A 23,779-nucleotide genomic window follows, 5' to 3' on the forward strand; every position below is an offset into this window, starting at 1 on the left:
AATGTAGGAAGCATCTATGAAAAGGGGCTGGCAGTGATTTTTTATTTTAGAGTATGCTGGCAGGGCTGTCCCAGGAGACTGGGGGTCTCCTTGGAATGCATGGGGGCTGTGCAGTGTAAAGGGGGTATGTACTGTGTAATGTAAAGGGGGGCTGTATACTGTTATTTTTAATTGTTTAAAATGTTTCTTTCCTGAAACTTCCTTCTTAAAATGAAGGTGCGTGTTATACACCAATAAACACGGTATTTATTTTTACTTGAGGACAATTTCATAATGATATATTACTGCAGTTGCAGGCTTCATTGTGTGTGCATAAGGTACAAGAGCTTTGTAGAATACAGTAAACCCCCGCTCCATCGCCGTTCAGTTTTTGCGGTCCTGGTATATTGTGTTTTTTTTTTGTAATGTTATTTTACTATATAAATCATTAAAAATTAAATGTTTGTGTTTTCCATAGCTCTTGCTATGTCTAGAAACTCATTTAAACACATAAAAGATACTGAGAAAGTGTGATTAAAGACCTTAAAATGCTTTTACACGTACAGTGACAGTAAAAAAAAAAAAACATGCCTACAATGCATTTGAATAGGGTTTTTCTATTTTGTGGATTTTCACTTTTCGCAGCTGGGTCCGGAATGTAACCCCCGCAATGGAGGGGGGGTTTACTGTATAGGGATAATAAAATAATCACTATAAGCGCTCAACAATTATCTAGTGTTACAGTTTTAGGTTTCAGTTGTCCCAGGATCAGGAATCCCACACAACATAGGGAAAGCAATAGGAGCAAATAACAGTTCATATAAAGTAAGAAATTGTATAATGCAACTATCCATGGAAGGCACTATTGGTGGTTCATCAAGAGCAAAAAATATGTCAGAGCAACAATCTTGTATGCGAAGGTTGAGATTCTATAGTTCAAATAGTCCAGCCAATATACTTGCAGTACGCCACCCAACAAAAGAGGTGTAATACAGACAGCCAATAGCTGGACCAATAATGCTACTCCTCTTATTCCAGTGTTCATAGCATCAACATACAGTTGTATTCAAAATTATTCAACCCCCCAATGCTGTAAAGGGTTTAGGGAATTTAGTGTACATTTGTAATTGTATTCAGAATGAAATCCTACAAGGCTTCTTAAAGAACCATATGCAACTAAAATGACATCAATTGGTTCTGTAATACAGTAGTAAATGTTTATTTTGTGAATTCTTCATTGACACAATTATTCAACCCCTTAAAGACTACTACTCTGAAGAACAGAGGTTCATTGAAGTGTTTTCAATCAGGTATTGAAAACACCTGTGGGTGTCAGGGAGCAGCAATAAAGCCTAATAAGCACCAATTAGGCAGCTTTAAAATGACTGATACTCAGCTCCTTCTAGACATTTACTGGTGTGGTTACAAACATGGTGAAGTCAAGAGAATAGTCCAAGAAGACAAGAGAAGAGGTGATTACTCTTCACAGGAAGGGCAATGGCTATAAGAAGATTGCAAATATGTTAAACATACCAAGAGACACCATAGGAAGCATCATTCGCAAATTCAAGGCAAAGGGCACTGTTGAAACGCTACCTGGTCGTGGCAGAAAGAAGATGCTGACTTCGACTGCTGTGCGCTACCTGAAGCGTAGAGTGGAGAAAAGTCCCCGTGTGACTGCTGAGGAACTGAGAAAAGATTTGTCAGATGTGGGTACTGAAGTTTCTGCTCAGACAATACGGCGCACACTGCGTAATGAAGGCCTCCATGCCAGAACTCCCAGGCGCACCCCCTTGCTGTCTCCAAAGCAAAAGAGGAGTCGACTGCAGTATGCCAAAAGTCATGTGGACAAACCACAGAAGTTTTGGGATAGTGTTCTGTGGACTGATGAAACAAAATTAGAACTGTTTGGGCCCATGGATCAACGCTGTGTTTGGAGGAGGAAGAACAAGGCCTATGAAGAAAAGAACACCTTGCCTACTGTGAAGCATGGCGGGGGGTCAATCATGCTTTGGGGCTGTTTTGCTTCTGCAGGTACAGGGAAGCTTCAGCGTGTGCAAGGTACCATGAATTCTCTTCAGTACCAGGAGATATTGGATGACAATGTGATGCAGTCCGTCACAAACCTGAGGCTTGGGAGACGTTGGACCTTTCAACAGGACAATGATCCCAAGCATACCTCCAAGTCCACTAGAGCATGGTTGCAGATTAAAGGCTGGAACATTTTGGAGTGGCCATCACAGTCACCAGACTTAAATCTGATTGAGGACATCTGGTGGGACTTAAAGAAAGCAGTTGCAGTGCACAAGCCTAAGAATGTGACTGAACTGGAGGCTTTTGCCCATGACGAATGGGCGAAGATACCCGTAGATCGCTGCAAGACACTTGTGTCAAGCTATGCTTCACGTTTAAAAGCCGTTAGTACTTAGTACAACATCCTTTTACAGTTATAAGATTGAATGTCACTTGGGGGTTGAATAAAACTGATAATGATGTGAGCACAGAAAAGACATTTGTGGTTATTTCATTATAAATGTTATGTTATATTTGTCTGACATACACGTGCCTCTTTGATTTGATTGTAAGCAGGATGACTGAATGATCAAAATCAATGTCAAACTGGCCAAAATAATCAATTACAGTGGGGGGTTGAATAATTTTGAATACAACTGTATATATAATACTGAGGTCCATCTGCAAGACGTTACAGAAATTAAGTAATCATCACAGGGCAGTACTGTATATATCCATCTATGCAGCAATGTTGCATGACTGGGATGAGATTCAACATTTCAAATAGTCCAGGCAGGGTATTTAGACAGTAGGTTTCCCAGCAAAAACAATGACAAAGAACCAAGTACAGCCACCCACTTTTTCCCAGAGATCATAGAATTATAAAAAAAAAAAAAAAAAAATGTATGCAAATATATTAAAACAATTTTAAAATATTAATGGGGTCCATCATCCAACTCTTATGGCCCTTTCACATGGGCAGTAAAAACAGGCAGCTGGGCTGCAGTGTTACTTTCAGCTAGTCATCCACCCGATTGCTAACATTACAGCCTGACAGGGATGTACACATGCCAGTGCTGCAGAAATTTTAGCTGTCAAACTTGCCAGTTGTGCCCGATGCTCGGCTTGCGGTGCTATTTCTTTCCCTGCAAAATCTCCTTTAGAAAAGGAATTAGAAAATAAAGCTAAAGAAAAAAAAAAAAAAAGGGGAAAACCAAAAAATCCCAATGTCTTAATTGTACATCACAGGGCACAGCGGACTTGCTATTAAAGGAGTTGTAAAGTCAGAAGGTTTTTAATCCTAATGTATTCTATGCATTAAGATAAAAAGCCTTCGGTGTGCAGCAGTCACCCTCAGCCCAACTAATACTTACCTGAACTCCCTCTCTAGCAAGCAATGTCCACAAGTGTTTCAGCCATCTGGGACTCTCTCTCCTGATTGGCTGAGACACAGCAGCGCCATTGGCTCCCACTGCTGACAATCAAACTCGGCCAATCAGGAGAGAGAGGGAAGAGCCCGAATTGCAGCTCAGTGTCTGAAGGAATACACAGTGCTGCAACTCGGCTCAGGTGCCCCCAAAGCAAGCTGCTTACTGTGGGGGCACTTAACAGAAGGTAGGGGCAAGGAGCACCGACGAGTGACCCAAGAAGAGGAGGATCTGGGCTGCTCTAAGTAAAACCAATGCACAGGGCAAGTAAATAGAACATGTTTTTTATTTTTATAGAAAAAAAAAAGTCACTTTACAAATACTTTAATGTCTTCATGGAATGTCCTAAAGCACTGAACATGAATGGTTGGCAACATAGCAAAAAAATCAAACACACCCAAAACAGAATAGAGGGACCCCATTAAAAAAAAACCTGCAAGACCTTCATTCCAAAGCTGGCCTCCACAGAGGAGTGAACATCTGCCTGTATAACTTAGTAAAAAGAAGACAGGGTTTTAGCCTTGCAAACTTGAACAGAAGTTTAATGCTGAAATGCCCAGGAAGCACTTGTAATTCTGATGCAATGGTCCTTAACTAGGAAAAGGAGGAACTTTGCTCTTGATACCATAGGCCTGAAAATGGAGCTAATGAATACACTTTAAAATAGTAGATCAAGAATCCGCTTTTATCTTTGTGAGGTCCCTCAGGCAGAACCAAAAAGGGGAATCAAACTGTCGACATTCAAAAGGTAAGAACTGCAAACAAACAAAACCCTTTTCACACATCCCTATTAATATATGGCAGATACTAGGGCAAAAAACTGCCACAAACTGCACCAAAATCCCTTTAAACCCAAAGAACACTGCCAAGGTGGGGCTGCCACCTCTCCATTTACACTGAGGCACTTATCAATACATGTTGCAGGGTTATCAGACACTAGTGCAAAACTGAAGCTTAGTTTAGCTGAACTTGGGTTGGGAAGGGGGGGGGGGGGGTGTCAATGACCATTTACATAAAGTAAGCAGCATAACCAAAGTAGTAATTTATAATAAAAAGCCTTTTTGTCCTAGAAAGTACAATTAAGAATTCATGGGTGCGCACAGTTTTGAGGCTTGACATGTTTGGCATTAATTTACTAAATGCAACCTAATCCTTTACATTTTATCAAAAATCATATTATATTGAGTGTGTGTGTGTATTAAAATTAATTACTTGTATTTTTTTACTGAAAATTAGTGTCTAATAAATAGTTGTGCTAATATTGTGTGACATAAAAAAATTGCTACCAACACCATTTTATTCTACAGGGTGTCTGCTTTCAGAAAAATTAGAATTTTATGCAGGTTTCATTTATTCTCCCAGTATAAAATATGCATTCTAATATGTGCAAAAAAAAAAAAAAAAAATGAAAAGACTGTAAAAATGACTGACAAGAACAGAGGTCAAGAAAAAGCTACCAACTGCTCATTGGTTGGATCCTTAAAGGCAGGTGCATTCTCCACTGGTAACTGAATTCTTTAGACGAGACATGGCCAGATCCACCGGGGAAAACAGACCATTTCTGCACACAATTATGCAACTTAGCCTTGTATCCCATTTGTGAGAAAAGAAGATACAAGGCTAAAAACTGCTTGGGGAAGAAGCAAACAACTTATCGTAGTGCAATCTCCATAGAGAAAGAACTGAAACAGTGGGTTCAAAAAGGTAAGTCTTTACGGCCTTAGGATTTTTAAATGATTCAAGAATGGAAACAGCACTAATAGAAGCAACAGGCTAATCCTCTGGTTTTAGAGTGGTGTATAAAAAGGGTCAAACAGTTTCCAATAATTTTGAAGTGGTGGCAATAGACTGCAACCCCTTAGGGGCAAGCTTATCAGTTTTGGATCTGAGCGATTTAAAATCAAGCGGTGTCTGACTGATGGCTCAAGATAGGTGGAGTCAGCAAATTACTAAGTAACATGGATCATAAAAATCTCTCTGCAAGTATACCTGAAGCAGATAGAAGGTGAGCTGGGTATAACCAGGACTGTCCGTCCCATGTCTAGAACCAGACATTTTGTGGCAGTGTAGCTGTAAGGTAATGTATAGGTTTAGGGTATGAAGCAAGGCTTTGAGTACTTATGAAACCCAGTCAGCGAATACTAGGTGAGAGTCAGATGACCGGATGTGACCATAGTCACTGTAAAGTGGGCAGCAGGAACAGTTCAAAGGTCAATGTAGTTCTTTGCATGCAGGATTATCAGCAGGGAGATACTTTATTGATGCTGTATGTGAGAAAAGCGCACAGGACACCACACAGGAGAGGACCTTAGCGCTTTAGTCCCACAGCACTGACCCCTTCTGTGGGAAAATGAGAATAGCAGCAACCAATGAAAACTAGGTAGCTCCCAGTGCTCAGCCCAACTGGCCTGCTCACAAAGCGAGTCTTCAAAGAAAGGGCAAGCACTGAGGCAATGCCAACAGCTTAAAGCCTCGTACACACGCATCGAAAATTGGCAGGGAATTTTCGTCCAACGTCCGATCTGCCGATTTTCGGCTTGTTAGTATGATGCTTCCGACAACCGACTCCGACTTTTCGGCCGAAAAAAATCTGGTGCGCAGACTATAAAATTTTTGTTGGCCAATTTTTGCGCAGTCAGTACAGATTTTAACAGGGAAAAATCTTATGAGCAAGACTGGGCATGCTCAGATAAGAAAGAACACAAAGAAAGCAAACCAACACATGACATCACTTCAGAAGCAGATTTATGTTGGGCGAGAAAATTCGTGTGCAGTCTAGGCACATTCCAACCAACAAAACACAACTCTGGACAAAAGACGGACGATCGGTCGGCCGATAATCGTTGCGTGTGTAGACCTGGAAAGCACTCCAACCCAACAGAACCCAGTCTAAAATAAATCTACAACTTGTGTTTATCATTTAGGCTTTAAAATACAAATATTTATAGGATTATTTATTATAAATATTTATAATCAGCATATCCAATACACATATATATATACAGTATGTATAGCCAGATAGTGTCAAAAGTGTAGTGTTACAAATCAGAGGCAAACAGAATCCTAAACCCAATCCTGCTTTAGTGCCACTAGGGCCAACTCATTTCAGAAGTAATACAGATATGTCAGTGCAAAACACCCACTTATACACAGTTGGGTAAAGACAAATAATACTTACAAGACTGTACTATACATTATCCAATAATAATTATTGCACATCGATCGAAAAAAAATATTAAAATTTGATGTAAAAATAGTGTTGGAAGTCTTTAAAAAAACATGACAAGGAAAAAAAAAAGCACTTGGAAAAAAGAAAAAAAAAAAAAAAAAAACATTAAAATTGTGCTTATATTAGTTTTTATCTGTCAAATTTTTCCAGCAAGATCACATTCAATCCTGATAGGCCGCAGTCAAATGCCTCAGGACATACATTGGCAAAATGCAGTGGTGACTTCTTGCAATGGAACTTGATGGGTCTCTGATGAGAAACAGAAAAAAAAAAAGTTTAGTCATGCCAATTTACAGTAGATTCGGTTAGAATCAACATCATATTTGGCCATACATGTCTATGGTCAGACCACTGGAACTATTAGCACTCATTTTGTACAACAGTCTAAGCTGCTTGAGAATCCTCTCCACTCTAACTGTACATGGGATCAAAGTGCTATGTAACTAGTCAGTAGCAAGTGCATGGACTTGAATCAGTTGCATTAGAACTGCACTGTCTGGCAGGACTAATGGGCCATACACACTATACAATTGTCTTTAGATTTACCAAAACCATATAATATGAGGTCAAATCTAAACACTTAATTTGTATGCAGTCAGGCAGGCCCTTGCACTACATAGTTGAAGGTAAATCTAACCACAAAAGTTGTATAGTGTATATGCAGCTTTAGGCTTTGCAGGCTGAACATTTTTACCATTTATTTGCTATTCATACCATTTCTTTTCTTGTTTATATACATTATCATGGCTTATCTCTACTATGTTTCACGTTCAGCTGACATTCATATTGACCTTAAAACGTTACCTTTATTTAGGGGCCATAGCACATTTGCGATTCGTTTGTTGGTATATTACACCAGCCTCAGGATCTTTATACAGGGCTCTGTACAGTACTACTGTTTCCTTGCATAAGTCAGCAATGGCGCCCTCTGTATCCTAGCAGAACAAGTTTCCTTTATAATTTACACTCAGCCCAAATCCCAAACCTAAACCCAAGCTTTAACCCTAACCCCTACCTTACCTTAAAGGGAACCGCTCATAAGTGAAACAGAAAGGCTGCTATTGCTGAGTTATCTTCTGAATCATTTCTCAGAACTACCTACAGAATGGTAAATTATGTATGCTGTGATTTGTATAGGACACCCTCCCAGTGTTGTATCATTGGGATATAAACCCTACTTTTTCCAATTATCATTTGTTTTTTTTAAATGTTTTATAATAAAAAATAATAAAGTGCATCTGTAAAAAAAAAAAAAAGGAAGCTATTGTGAATACTTGAGAATACAGTCAGTAAATGGTATCCTTGCTAAATTTTAAAGGTTCTTACACTTTGGTCTAGAAGTAGGATGGAGATCTATCAACACTGATGGATCCCCACCTTGTTTCAGTGTATTCAGAAACTGCAAAATCAATTTTTATCTGCAATAACAAAAGGTGAAACCAGCCAGAAGGTTAGCATTTCAAAACCATAGCAATGGCAGGCTCCATACAGTGCCTTGAAAAAATATTCATACCCCTTTCAATTTTCCACATTTTGTCATGTTACAACCAAAAACGTAAATTTATTAATTTGGGATGTTATGTGATAGACCAACACAAAGTGGCACATAATTGTGAAATGGTGAAATAAAGAGAAAATTATAAATGGTTTTCAAGTTTTTTATTGATATTTTCGTAAAGAAGAGACATACAGAGGTATATTGAAACAATGTAATTTATTGCATGTTACATATATCATACAACAAAGATTAAGCAGATGATTATATAACAAAGATTAAGCAGATGATTACATAAAATAAAGAAAAAAAATCAAGAAGAAACAGCAAAAGACATGCTTGAACTTGAACATTAAGTATAGTACTAGGATTGTTTGAGTGGTAGGGGTATTGTCCCTCTCTCTAGACACCCCTTCTGGGAGCAAACTGTGTCGGAGTAGGGGGCAAGGCTGTCACCTTAATGTATACTATTAGTAGATTTTTACAGAGAAGCTGAGGTTTTGTTTAGTGAGGGGTAAGGTTTGTGATGATTATACATAGTAACTGCCTTATATACTGATAATAATCAGAAACATAGATAAGGTCAGCACCCTTGAATTTAAAATAGGCATATAACAAACCTATATTAAGGGTTCTAGCTTATTTGGGGTTTGTTTTTTCAACAAGGGATTTAGGTGGATTTTTGATTCCTTACAGCGTACCAGTCTGTCCAGGATGCCCACAGTAAACCCTCTGAAATAGCAAACATAAGTTCATAAGAACAGTGTGTGTGAGTCAGCTGGATCACCTCATTCATAGGAATGTGGTCTGGGGATCTCCAGTGACGTACTACTGCCAGTTTGGCTGCTAAGAGGATGTGTGTAATCGAAGGACGGAGGTTGGGGTGATATTTATCGATTCCTATGTTCAAAAGTGCCAATTCTGGGTAAGGAGGTATGAGGGTGTTGGTGATTTCAGAGATTAATTGGAAAATAGCCTTCCAATATGAGGTGATTTGGACATAAGTCCATGTAAGGTGATAAAGGTGTCCTGTCTGTCCACACTGACCCCCACCACATCTCCTATGTGCTGGAGGAAAAGGTGTGGATCTGTGTAGGAGTGATTCACCATCTAAGGTTATATTTGAATGAGGGGTCCCAGAGGTTGGAGGATTTGGTTAGTCGTAGGGTTGAGGTTGGTGTTAGGTATAAGTATACTTTGTTATGCACTGCTTTATGTAGGTGGGGGTTATGGATCAGACAGTGGGTTATTTGAAGTAATCCTTGTCAGGGAGGGAGTGAGACTTTTGTAGAGAAGTAAATGGAATGATAAGGTTTCCTACCTATAGGTCAGATATAAACAGTAGACCTTTGTCTTCCCAACATTTTTTGAAAATGCCGGAGATAAGTTGAGATAATTCTGAGTGGTATGGGGAGTTTGGGAGGGTTGTTTCCTAGGGCTGCATTGGAAATGTAGTATTCAAATGCTTTTTTGGAAGCAATGATGGGGGTGAGAGATGAGAGTTTCTTGTGGTAGGTCGGGGAGCTGAGAAGCCAATTTTTTTTGAGTACTTCCAGGAAATTGTAGAGATTCAATATTACTCCATATGCAAGACAGATTCAGTATAAACCATGTTTTTAGCTGGATCATTATAGAAGCTATGTAATAGTCTTTGAAACCGATAAAACCTATTCCGCCTAATGATCGGTGTTTGGTTAGAGAGTGTGGAGGTAATCTAGGTCTTTTTTTGTTCCATACTAAAATTGACCAAGTAAGGATTGTAGGGAGTTGAAGTAGGATTGTGGGATATAAATAGGCAAGGTTCAAAATAGATATAGGAGTTGTGGTAAGTGTATCATTTTAAAAGGTTGCTAATCTATCTCACCAGGATATTGTGAGTTTTGATATCTTTTCTATTTCTTTAGGGAGATTGTCTAGAAAGGTAATGTAGTTGGTTACAAATAGGGATGATACGGATTTGGTTAGTTTAACCCCTAGTTTTAACCCCTAGGTATGATATCAATTTTTCTGCCCAGACATATGGGTAGGTGCTTGCCAGGGTGGTCTGCAAGTTTGCTGGAACCCCTAATTATAGAGTGTTCACCTTATAGTAGGAAACAGAGCTAAATTCTTCTAATGTTTGTTGTACCAAAGCCAGGGAGTGGGAAGGGTTTGTTAAAATGAGAATCACAATCTGCAAATTGATTTTTTTTGTGTTCTACATCACCTAGTTTGAGTCCAGAGATATGTGGGTAAGTTCTAACTTTTTCTGGTAAGGGTTCGTTAATTAAGTTAATTATAAGTGGAGATAGAGGCATCCTTGTCTTGTGCCGGGAAGGGTTTAGATAATATTACAGAGCTGTATACCTGGGCAGAAGGGCATGAGTATAAGGCCATAATAGCCAAGAGAATATGACCTTGAAAGCCAAAATTTATGAAGAGGTTGATCTAAGTAATGCCAGTAGACTCTATTGAATGCCTTCTCTACATCTAAGGAAATAAGCAGAGAAGACATTTCCATTTTCTCAGTGTGATGAATGATATTGATCATTCGTCGTGTGGCTCCTGAAGTCTGGCTTCCTTTAGTAAATTCGACTAGTCAGGATGTAGAAGTGTGGGTAGAATGTCAACTAGTCTATTGGCTACAACTTTGGCATAAAGTTTAGGGTCGTGATTGAGTAGGGAAATAGGTCGGAAATTCTGGGGGTTGGTAGACTCCTTCCCTGACTTCAGTATGGTAATGATCAGAGCTTTTAGCATTTCTTGCGAGAAAGAAGCTGAGGAAGCAGCAGCATTGAACACTTCAGCAATGTGATCTCTGAGAATAGATTTACATTTTTGGTAATATTACCCTACTATGCCATCTGGGGTGGGAGCTTTATTTTTTTTTCTGGAGAGAATCTATTGCAATCTCCACTTCAGAGCTGGCGAATGGGGTGTTAAGGCTTTCCAGTTGGTCTGAGGTTAGTCATGGCAGGCGGACTGATTCCAGGAAGGTTTGGATGCGGGTATTATCAGGATGGATTATTTTGATGTCGTTTTTAAGGTTGTATAGGGAGCTGTAATAAGCACTGAACGCATCTGCTATGTCCGGAGGATCTATTACTTTCGATTTAGTTGTGGGGTGGTAAAAAAATGGTATGGGAGTTTTAGTGCGGAAACCTTGGATTTGGTGGGCCAGGAGCTTCCCTAGTTTGTTCCTGAGGGCATAAAAGCACATTTCAAGTCGCTTTTGTTGTTGGACAACATTTTCTAGGAGGAAGGATCTCAGTTCCAGGTGTAATTTCATCAATTTAGATTTTAGGTCATCAGATGGCAAAGTTTTGTTTAATGAATCTGTGGACTGTATTTCTGTGAGAAGAGAATCTAGGCACTGCTTCGTTCGCTTCTTTTCCCTAGCCCCAAATTTAATGAAGTGACCTCGCATAAAGGCTTATATGTGGCCCACATTGTAGAGGGGTCTTTAAAGGAGTTCACATTGGTTACAAAGAGGTTCTCAAGGTGGGTACAGAGAGATTCCACATATGGAGTGGATTGTAGGATGTTTAAGTGTCACAAGTAAGCGGTAGAAGACAATGTGGAGCCCTCTATGGCATACAAATGGGAGAGTGGTCTGACCATGTCGTGGGAAGTATAGATGAGGACACTTTTTAAAGAGTCAATTGATCTGTGAGAAAGAGGCCTATTCTAGAGTAGGAGCTGTGACGGGGGGGGGGGGGGGTAGTCCAACGGTAGACTGCACCAAATGATCGCTCCTTGTTGAATCTTGGTCTTTTTGTGCAGTTTACGGAAAAAAAGTAGTTGGGTATTTGGGAGCGTAGACAGACACTGTAGTGTAGGGAGCATCTTTTATCATGCAGCGTAGAATAATATAGCGGCCTTCATGATCTGGTATGAATTCTTGTAGTTGGAAGGGTAGAGAGTTGTTGATCGCTAAAGGAACACCTTTCTTTTCACTGGGGCTGATGCTGTGAAGATGGTAGTAAAATTTTTGTTGGTGCATGTAGGTGGGCGGGAGGCTTGAAAGTGGGTTTCTTGTACAAATAGGATAATCACAATGGCTAAATTCCATAGCGACGCTCTTTTTGCAAGATGGTTAAGTCCTTTTGCATTAATTGATAGTAGTTTGATGGTCATGTCTTTGAGGTGTTCCGTTGGTGGTTGTGGCTAAGGGCTGAAGGTTCTCCCGCTTCTGTCATTATGGGTGGCATCTCTATTGGGTGCAGGGAGGAGAGGGTCCCGGGTTGCAGTGCGGTAGACTCAGCTGCGGCGCCATCAAGGATGTGCCTCCTGGCCGGCTAAAACATGAAGGCCGTGAGCTCTCTCGGGAGGTGAGACTCCTTCCTAATCGTCGGCATGATGGCGCTGTGAAGGGGCAAGTGTTGGCGGGTGTTCAGAGAGCTGTGTGTGTCTTGTGGGTGCAGAGAGACTCTAGCTTGTGTCCCATGTGAGGAACTCTGTACTCATGCGTCAATCTTGTCTACGTGTCGGCCACGCCCTCCCGTTTTCAAACTTTATTACAAATAAATATGTGAAAAGGGAGGCGTGCATTTGTATTCAGCCCCCCGATTCAAAACTTTGTAGAACCACCTTTCCCTGCAATTACAGCTGAAAGTCATTTTGGGTATGTCTCTACCAGCTTTGCACATCTAGGAAGTGTACATTTTGCCCATTCGTCTTTGCAAAATAACTCAAGCTCTGTCAGATTGGATGGAAAGCATCTGTGAACAGCAATTTTCAAGTCCTGCCACAGATTATCAAATGGATTTAGGTATGGGCTTTGATTGGGCCATTCTAACACATAAATATGCTTTGATCTAAACCATTCAATTGTAGCGCTGGCTGTATGTTTAGGATCATTGGCCTGCTGGAAGGTGAACAACTACCCCAGTCTCAAGTCTTTTGCAGACTCTAACAGGTTTTCTTTTAAGATTGCCCTGTATTTGGCTCCATCCATCTTTCCATCAACTCTGAACAAGCTGCCCTGTACCTGCTGAAGAAAAGCATCCCCACAACATAATGCTGCCACCACCACCATGTTTCACAGTGGGGATGGTGTGTTCAGGGTGATGTACAGTGTTCGTTTTCCACCACACATAGTGTTTTGCTTTGAAGCCAAAAAGTTCAATTTTGGTCTCATCTGACCTGAGCGTACTAATTAGTTGACTTCTGAAAGCTTTGGTTCCACTAGATTTTAGTTAGGGGTATCAGAATAAAGAGGGCTGAATACAAATGCACGCCACACTTCTCAGATATCTGTTAGGACAATGATAAATGATTTTCAAACACTTCACAATTATATGACACTTTGTATTGGTCGATCACATAAAATCCCCAATAAAATACATATACGTCTTTGGTTGTAACATGACAAAATGTGGAAAATTTCATATGAATATTTTTCAAGGAGTCATTTGAAACCATCAAGAGTGGTGAGTTGTAAAATCAGAAGGTTTTTTTATGTTAATGCATTCTATGCAGCAGCCTCCCTCGGCCCCCCCCCCCTAACACTTACCTGAGGTCCCTCTCTGTCCAGCGATGTCCACGAGTGTCTCAGCCGTCCGAGATTCTCCCTCCTGAATGGCTGAGACACAGCAGTGGTGCCATTGGCTGCCGCTGATGTCAATCATAGTCAGCTAGCCAATCAGGAGAGAAGAGAGAGTTTGGGGCCAGGTCAGGGCTCAGTGTCTGAATGGACACAGGGAGCTGTGACTCGGCTCGGGTGCCCCCCCCCCCCCCCCAGCAAGCTGCTTGCTTTAGGGGCACTCAAAAGGAGGGAGGCGCCAGGATAGCAAAAGAGGGACCAGAGAAGATGAGGATCTGGGCTGCTCTGTGCAAAACCAACTGCACAGAGCAGGTAAGTAGAACATAAAAATGTTTATTTTTATAGGAGAAAAAAAAAAGACTTTACAATCACTTTAGGAGTCTCTGTCACAAAGTTCCTACTTGAAACCATCTTAAAATACAGAAAAAAATAGATTTTTGTGTTGCTATGGGTTTTCTGATCTACCTATGCAACTTGAAATTACAAGCAATGCAAAGGCAACAGGAATTCAACAATTCACATTTCCTATCATCTACCGGCTCCCCCGCCATCTCACTTTGCTCCCTAGATCGGTCCCAGCAAAACCCAGCACTAAAGCCTTGTACACAATCCAATTTTTTTTTTTTCGTTCACCCAAGCGGGTTGAACAGAAAAAAATTTGACCGCTCAGGTCATAGCTGCTGTACTAACAACCTAATATTAGTACAGCGATCTCCCCCGCTGTGCCACAGTGTTCTGTGTCCCCCGACCAGAACACTCTGGTCAGAAAGCCGGTCGGGAGACCTTGTTCAGTCATGACTCTTTGACAGAAGCCGGCCAAACAGCCGTCTTCTGTGGGACCGGCTGCAGTACACACCGACCTAATGTCGCCCAATTTCTTTTGAACCAGCTGATGCGGCCCGACATTCTGTCTGCGTGTACTAGGCTTTAGAGGGCTCAGACAGCTCCAGTGCTTGCAGCAATAACAATCAAAAGGCTCTGCAGCAATGCTGATAAGAGTCTCTGACCCCTGTTAACTTCGCATTGCTTAGAATTTCACAAGAAAAGTGTATATTAAAGAACAAGAGGTGTTACAACTATCTATTTCTGCTGTATTGAAGGGCAGTTTAAAATGAAGAAGTGCAAACTGGTGACAGGATCTCTTTAATCTAGACTTAAAGCGGTAGTAAACTCTGCTTTGTGGTTTTTACCTACAGGTAAGCTTATAATAAAAGCTTACCTATAGGTAAAATCAATATAATAAAACGGTGCACATTTAGGCAATATTTGCTCCTTTGGCAGCAGATGATGTCACCGGCGCATGCGCTCTGAGGGAAAGGCATGCTGTTCCTTCAGAGTGCTGTACCATGGCTGTGACTACCACGCCATCATCTAGACTCGGCCATTCAAGCTGCCAGAGCCCACCAAACGGAAGACCAGGTGAAGATGGAAGCCCTGTGACGGCGACAATGCACCACTTGAGGGCTTTGATCGAAAGTATTTCACAATGTGCTAGTTTGCCATTGTCTTGCAGTGGATTTTTTTTTTTTTTAAATGCCATGGTTTACTACGGCTTTATTTAATGTGCTGCATGAGCTTTCCAGGTCTGTAATTTTCACATGACCGGAATGAGAAACTCCATATTTTTCTTCATACAGGTTTTTTTAAGACACAATTACATTTGATGCCAAGATTATTTAGAAATGCAGTGGTGAAGAGACTGCTCTATGTTACTACCTAAAAGCAGTCTTAAGCGGAGGCAGACTTTTTAAAGCAGAAACCACCTTGTAGAATTTAAACAATTAAAAAAAAAAAAACAAACATACATTTTTATAAAGTGTATAACATTTTTACCTGAGGTAATGCTCGGATGGATGCTATGCCACGTTCGGATTGATTTAACTCTACCTTGTAACCCTTATATTTGTTAAGCACATTTAAGCATGCCAGGAGATTCCGATGCTTGTGAAACCCATCAGCTACCACGGTCTTCCTAATTGGTGGGGCAAGAGACAACACAAAACCAAGATTCCAGGATTGAAACACTTCCTTTGTGATCAATGGGCTGTCTTGCGTGGAATTTTTTATTGAGGTATTGAGAACTAGAGACCCGGATAACAATTGTTCATTTTCCATCTCTGAAATATCATCCAGCTCAATTGCCGCTAAGGCTTCCAGTTTTTCCTAAAGAAAATGCAAGAACATGTCAAAACAAATGCATAATACAGTTATGGCTAAATGAGCCCTTACATCTTAAAGTAGAACGAAAGGTAAAACTTTTTTCTTTTTAGTTTTGGATAGAGTGGAGAGGGATTAGAATGCTTGTCAGTTTTTATTGCTGTCTGCGCCCATGTAAAGAAGATTTATCCTCTCGATTTGTCCCGTTAGGTGTTATCATTGAAAGTGACAAATTTTGGGTTGTCCCCAGAAAAGTAATAGAGGGGAAATCTTCCAATGGAGGCACTAGTTCTGGTGACCTGGGGGTCTCCAAAGAATTCCCTCTCACTTCCTGTGTGGCTATTGGACAGGAAATTAGGGAAATCTCAGCAATGGTGCACAAATGGCGGGAAAAAGAAAATCTGTCAGGGGTTAAAATCCTCCCTTTCTCTATCCAAAATGAATAAAAAAAGTTCTACTTCAAAGCAGTAAAGCTAAGACAGGCTCAACTTTTTTAATGCTATGCAGTCCTATTTAATGGGACATTACACTAATAATTAGGTATAAAGCGAATAAAAGATGATGTCGCTTATAAAATTTGCATATTTGAGTCAAATTTTCTAAACATCTTTCTTAAAAGGAATGTTGCAAGAATTAAATTGATTTGTAGAGCTGAAGTTTTTTTGGCATTTTTTGACAATTACGTTTTCCATATCTACATTGCTGTCATAAAGAAGAACTTCAGGAAGGCATAAACACAGTGGTTTCAAGGGTAGGTGTAATGAGCAATTACAGTGCATCCACGAAAGTATTCACAGCGCTTTACTTTTTCCACATTTTGTTATGTTACAGCCTTCCAAAATGGTCTAAATTCATTATTTTCCTCAAAATTCTACAAACAATACCCCATAATGACAATGTGAAAGGAGTTTGTTTTAAATATTTGCAAACGTAAAAATAAGAAACAAAAAAACAAAAACACACATGTATATAAGTATTAACAGCCTTTGCTCAATACTTTATTGAAGCACCTTTGGCACCAATTACAGCCTCAAGTTTTTTGATGATCTTATAAGCTTGGCACACCTATTTTGGGCAGTTTCTCCCATTCTTTTTTGCAGGACCTCTCAAGCTCCATCAGGTTGGACCAGCTATCGGAGCGTCCATGCACAGCCATTTTCAGAACTCTCCAGAGATGTTCAACCGGGTTCAAGTCTGGGCTCTGACTGGGCCACTCAAGGACATTTACAGAGTTGTCCTGTAGCTACTCCTTTGTTATCTTGGCTGTGTGCTTAGGGACGTTGTCCTGTTGGAAGATAAACCTTCGCCCCAGTCAGGTCCAGAGTGCTCTGGAGCAGGTTTTGATAAAGGATGTCTCTGTACATTGCTGCATTCATCTTTCCCTCTATCTTGACTAGTAGCCTAGTTCCTGCCACTAAAAAACATGCCCACAGCATGATGCTGCCATCACCATGCTTCACTGTAGGGATGGTATTGGCCAGGGGATGGGAGGTGCCTGGTTTCCTTCAGACATGATGCTTGCCATTCAGGCCAAAGAGTTCAAGCTCTGTTTCTTCAGACCAAAGAATTTTGTTTCTCGTGGTCAGAGTCATTCAGGTGCCTTTTGGCAAACTTCAGGCAGGCTGTTATGTGCCTTTTTACTGAGTGACGGCTTCTGTCTGGCTGCAGAGATGGTTTTTCTGCAAGGTTCTCCTCTATCCACAGAGAAATGCTGGAGCTCTGTCAGGTGACCACTGGGTTCCTGGTCACCTCCCTGACTAAGGCCTTTCTCCCCTGATCGCTCAGTTTGGCAGGGTGGCGCTCTCTAGGAAGAGTCCTGGTGGTTCTAAACTTCCATTTACAGGGGATAGAGGCCACTGTGCTCATTAGGACCTTTAATGCTGCAAAAGATTTTCTGTACCCTTACCCAGATCTTTGCTTCAATACAATCATGTCTCCGAGGTCTACAGACAATTCCTTGGCCTTCATGTCTTGGTTTGTGCTCCGACATGCAATGTTAACTGTGGGACCTTATATAGACAGGTGTGTGCCTTTCCAAATCATGTCCAATCAACTGAATTTACCATAGGTGGACTCCAATCAAGTTGTAGAAACATCAAGGATGATCAGTGGAAACAGGATGCACCTGAGCTAAATTTTGAGTGTCATGGCAAACGCTGGGAATTGTTATGTACATGTGATTTTTTTTCCATTTTTTTTATTTTTAATACATTTGCAAAGATTTCAAACAAACTTTCACAATGTCATTATGGGGTATGGTTTGTAGAATTTTTAAAGGAAAATAATGAGTTTAATCCATTTTAGAGTAAGGCTGTAACATAACAAAATGTGGAAAAAGTGAAGCGCTGTGAATACTTTCCGGATGCACTGTATCTCCATGGTGTCCTTCAATTGATATCTCCATGCAAAAAAACAAACAAGCTGCCAGTGGTATTCCTCCAGTTGCCTGCAGCTTTTAATTCCAAATCATTATCTGAACTTCAGTAGTCTGCCTTATATACTGTACAAATAATATAGTTTGATTAGTGTATAGGAACCAGAAGCTTTGGCCAATTGTACACATGCCAATGGCAGCTGGGTTTTTGCAGCAGAATGTCATTTGAATGACATCAAGAAGTGTAAATCGCACATAATATTTACCTCTGAGTGCGTTATTTCTTACACCTTCTCAGACTGCTTTAAAATGATCAGGTCATACGCAATATGCATATTTACCTCCTGTACCTGTAAGCATAATTGTGATAAGATCTGGGAAGGTCCAAACAAGTTTCTCAGTATACAAAAAGAGTAACTTCAAAGATTTTTCACATTTGATAGCTTGGCGCATCCTCCTAAAATTCTGGCAAGCACTTATTCACACTGCTTAGGATTTACATTTTCACTTTAATATTCTGCTTATGCACACATTGTTTGTGCATACCCCAGGTGTGCCTACAGACATCAGAGAATATTTGGGCAATCAGGCCATTTACAGTCATATTGTGGGGGGGGGGGATTTATATGTCCATGGGCCATCATGAATGGCAGCAGACATCCCTGACTAAGCCTTCATATGGGGAGGAGTATAGACTGGCCAGGTTGGAGGAATCAGGCACTAGCTGGTGAAAAACAATCTCTTTTGAGAAGATCTATCCTGACTGATCAATTCCTCCCGGGTTTTGGAGGTCACCACAGTGTTTTCTCATAACTGATAAGTTGCTGATATTTTCTATCTAGGTCAAATAATTTGTGCTGGTTAGTGTGCTTCCTACAATCAGCTTCAAACCCCCCTATAGAAGTTTTTACAATAACTCCCGCCCACCCGAAATTGCACATAATCCTTACATCACTAATGCTTCATGCATCTACTGGGAACAAAAAGAAGCTATGTGTAAGCTCCAAGTAGTGACTTTAAGTATACACAGAGCTACGGATGCTCTCCTATCCATATGAGAGCTGACCACAAAGTACCAAGGGCTTTCATATGGGTGGAAAGGAGAGTGGGACATGCTCCCCTAATTTGGAAGTACCAGGTATTTCACTTTGCTTCTGGTCCAAACAGAATAGTGGAGAGAGGGAAAGACGGGTCAATGTGTGCTTCTGGGGTGGGGGAGAGAGATAAATTACCTGTAACTTTGGGGGGGGGGGGGGACTATTCCTTTTCACATGTACACTGATTTATTCTCAGCTATTCTGTTGAAAAAAAATAGGATTTGACTCTGATATTCATTGACGGACACACCCCCTGATATTCATAACCACTGGGTTATACTGCCTGCTATAGGAGTAGGACACTAGGCAGAAAAATCTGGCTACACCCATGGGCAGTCCCAGGGGGTATACTCCCTCTCTCTGCTATAGCCACTCAGTTTTGTTACAAGCAGTGTCAGGAGAAATATAACTCCACAGAGGGTTGGGTGCTGTGTCCGTCAATAAACATCAGCGAAATGGATTTTATGGTACGTCAAAAATCCCATTTTCTCTTTTGTTCATTGACAGACAGAGCTCCTGATATGCATACCCATTGGGACGTCCCAAAGCAGCGTTAAACTTGAGGGGTGGGAACTTAAAAATAACATTCCCAAGGCTAAACATTAGCCAAGCAGGCAGCAGGAGCTCAACCAAACTGGAGCCCACCTGAAAAAAACAGCATACTCTAAAAGAGGATCAGGTCCTCTTAAATAGCAGCCTGCAAACCTTGGGGCCAAAAGAAGCATCCGCAGATGCCCACATATCCACTTTATAAAAACGTTGTAAAAGTGTGCACCGACGACCAGGGGGCCGCCTTGCAAACCTGCATCACTGACTCCGGATGACGGAAGGCCCAGGAGACAACAAGCGCCCTAGTAGAGTGCACCTTGACAGGGAAAGGAGGAACCTGACCCCTGATGGAATAGGCATGAACCATAGTCTGTCTGATCCATATGGAAATGGTCGCAGATGAAGCGAACAACCCTTTGAGGTCCATCCGTAAGCACAAAGAGAGTCTGACTTTCTGAAAGACTCCGTAGCTGCCAGGTACACCCTAATTGCCCAGACCACATCAAGGCATGCAAGGCAATTTCCTTCAGGTGTTTAGGCCTGGGACACAGGGAAGGCAACACAATATCTTCATTCAAATGAAAATTAGAGACAACCTTTGGAAGGAACGACTGACAGGGGCGAAGAACCACCTTATCCCTGTGAATCACCAGGTAAGGTGAACGACAGGATAACGCTGCCAGTTTAGAGACCCTGCGCACAGAGGTGATGGCCACTAAAAAGGCCACCTTCTGGGACAGCGTAAGCAGGGGAATCCCCCGAATATTTTCAAAGGAAGGCTTCTGTAGAGCTGAGAGCACCAAATTGAGATCCCAAGGCGGCAACGGAGTACGCACTGGAGGGACCAAATGTCGGACACTCTAAAGAAAAGTACGCACCAGGGAGTGTGTGGCTAAAGGTCATTGGAAGAAGACCGCCAAAGCCGACACCTGGCCCTTGATGGTACTCAAGGCCAACTTCTGTTCAACTCTCCCGTTGAAGGTAGGTTAAGATCCGAGCCACCAAGACGGAGCGAGGATGAACCCAAAGCGACTCACACCACGCAATGTACGTCTTCCACGTACAATGGTAAATTTTCCTAGCAAGTAGATTTCCTAGCTGTCAACAGTGACAGAATCACTAATTCAGATAAACCCCTATCCTTCAGCACCTGACATTCAAAAGCCAAGCCGTCAAAAACAGCGACTGTAAACCAGGATGGAAGATCGGTCCTTGGGACAGCAGATCCTCCCTGAGAGATCGTCCAAGTAGCCCAGTACCGCAATCCCCCGTTGGCGTACCAAAGCTCGCACCCAGTCTAACACTTTTGTGAAGACCCGAGGAGCAGAGGAGAGACCAAAGGATAAACGCCACAAACTGATTCAGGTCTTCCTTGAAAAGGAGGATCAGTCAAGGCCTTTATTGAAGTCTGATCCGCAGACCAGCACTTAAGCCAAAAGACACACTGAAGGACCACTGCCAAAACAGAGAGGCGAGCCATCAGGGGAGCCACATTTAAAGAGGCCCCTGGACCAGCTGGTCTGCCAGCTCGGCAAAGGCAGGGGGGAGCTGTTCCCCCCCCCTCCCCTCCAGGTCACGGGGTAAAAGCTTAGCCCACTCGGTTAGAGTTTGCGACGCTAGGGCAATGGTGAATACTGGCCTCATAGCCGAACCAGCCAGAGTGTACATATTGCGGGCCACAGCCTCCTCCTTCCGGTCAGCTGGATCCTTAAAGGCCGGGGACTCTTCAACCGGAATCATGGTTGCCTTGTTTAATCTGGAAACCGGAGGGTACACCACTGGTGGCACAGTCCACTTCTTAAGAAGAGACTCCTCATAGGGGTAACGTCTAGTAAAGTGCTTAGGAACCCCACAGGGACGCTTTGGTCGTCCCCACTCTTTAGCGACAATTCTGTAAAAATAGGCAGGGAAAGGAAACCCCTTTGCCGCTCTGGATGGCTTGTGAGTGCCAAGGGGTACCTGCGCCTCTGTCGCAGCTTCAGCTGTGTCTTCCATCTTTAGGGTCTTACACACAGATACAATCAGTGCATCCACCAGCGCTTTTTCGTGCGCGGTCGCAGATGTGGAGGAATCATCCTCACTATCAGAGCATTCCAGGTGTGTGGTTGCAAACCCAGCAGGGAGACCCACGTCTGCGGCGGCCAAATCAGATTCAGGATCCGATGAGAGAGATGAGGCAGGGGAAGACCGAGGGTGCTTCTTGCTAGCCCGTTGCCCGAAAGCCACCTCCACCCGAGACACAAGGGACTTCAGGACCGCCGTCCTTGCATGGATGGATGGTTGGGACCCGGAGGGACCCGCAGCCTCAGAGAGGTGATCAGATGGGGAAATGTGCCCCAAAGACTCCATGAATCACCAGGGGGACCCCACAAAAGGTGTAAAAGTGACAACCCCCACCGCGCTGGCAGCACCCCCTGGTTGCCAGGCACAAAGCGATACCTCAGCAGAGAAAGAGAGGACCCCACCAGACTCACCACCTGCAGAAGCAAGCACGTGCAGCCACCAGAATAATGCACTACACATGCAGCGATCAGGAAGTAAAATACAGGAGTCAGCACCAGGGGATAAGGAGGGGCTCCCACCACCAACAGGGCTTCACTGTCATGGCCGCTGCTATTTTCAATGGCAAACCACAGCAAAATGGCTGCCAGACTACACAAACATGGCCACTGTGTATAGGAATACATGAGGCATGCAGAGACCCAGGAGGGAGACCAGACCTTAAGGACAGGTCCGGGTAGAATGGGGGGCCCTGGCAGGAGCCCCCACCAGGTACAACACCTCCCGCACACAGTCAATAGTCCGGACGCCGGCAGGGCACCCACCATCGCTAGCAGGCGCCCTACCCCCACCCCAGGAACAGTGGCCAGACCACCCATAGGCGATATCCCAAAGGGGTCTGTAACACTAATATTAGTGAAGATCAAAAGGTGCTGAAAATTGTATATAAATATATAAGAATCTTGATACAACTACAAATAAATAAATCACAATGATGTATCACATCTATAGTAGAGTGCAAATCTGGTCATTCACACTTTAGTCCCCTCCCCTTTTTACAGCCACAAATTTGGTAGTGCATTGGTTTCCTTTACCAAGATGTAACACATGTATACTTCAATTATCTAAAACCATTCCCTTCAGTGGAAATCTGATTTGTGAGACAATGCAGGCTGCCATTGTTGCCCTCCAAATGGTTAGTTACCTGGCAGACATACTATTTCAATGGCTTCACTACTTTTTTAGTAGCTGACTGGTGAAGGCAGAGCTCAAGATCCTAATACATGTTCCAGGTCAGCATGACAGCCAGGCAACTAGCAACAGCAGCCTAAATATTTCTCAGATTCCTTTAACAAATGCAAATGCCTAGTATCATGCAGTGCTAAAACATGTATTTCTAAATCTATTGTTACCTTCCATTTCTTCCATGCCCTTTTAATGACAGCTGCAGCCTGGTGCATTCTTTCAATGTGCTTCCTTGTAAGCCAGCCCCTGGCAACTAGAAAACAATGAAATAAACGTGTGAATGTTGTGCATGCAGCAGAGCCGACTGTGCAGAGAAACTGTCACATAAGCAAAATTCTGTCAGAAAAAAAAAAAAAAAAAAAAAAACAGGCGCCTTTGAGCAATCAGTGTATAAAGACAATATAAAGATCAAGCCCATCATACTACCTGCTTGGATAGCTGTAGCCGCCCGCCTTTGCCTTGCCAGCTTCCTCTGTCTGTATCTTCTCCAGCAGCACTGAATACAGAATGCTCTCTGGGAAAAAGCTTGCTCCCTTTGCTTTTCAAGTATGTCTATCTATTAAATATTAAAAGAAATTATCATAACATGCAAACCAAGGCCTGCGTATGACAGAATCATTTAAAAGTGAGAAGCTAAAAGGTGACTAGTATAATAAAGCAAGATTTACAGACCTTACACTAAAGAACCC

At 42.1% G+C, this 23,779-nt stretch overlaps 1 protein-coding gene across 1 annotated transcript in view; it reads right to left on the bottom strand.

The window, feature by feature from the left end:
• Positions 1-6,731: 6,731 nt before the first annotated feature.
• MYO19 (myosin XIX) overlaps positions 6,732-23,779 on the bottom strand; it is an 87,604-nt gene continuing 70,556 nt past the window's right edge. Inside the window, exons 20-23 of the mRNA XM_082244793.1 lie at positions 23,517-23,646; positions 23,258-23,343; positions 15,501-15,830; positions 6,732-6,897 (exon numbers count right to left, since the gene is read on the bottom strand). Of these exons, the coding sequence (XP_082100919.1) occupies positions 6,778-6,897; positions 15,501-15,830; positions 23,258-23,343; positions 23,517-23,646 (666 nt within the window). The 3' untranslated portion in view covers positions 6,732-6,777. The remainder of the gene's footprint in view (positions 6,898-15,500; positions 15,831-23,257; positions 23,344-23,516; positions 23,647-23,779) is intronic.

The sequence above is a fragment of the Pelophylax lessonae genome (genome assembly GCF_965119305.1).
Source record: "Pelophylax lessonae genome assembly, chromosome: 2".
Lineage (NCBI taxonomy): Eukaryota > Metazoa > Chordata > Amphibia > Anura > Ranidae > Pelophylax > Pelophylax lessonae.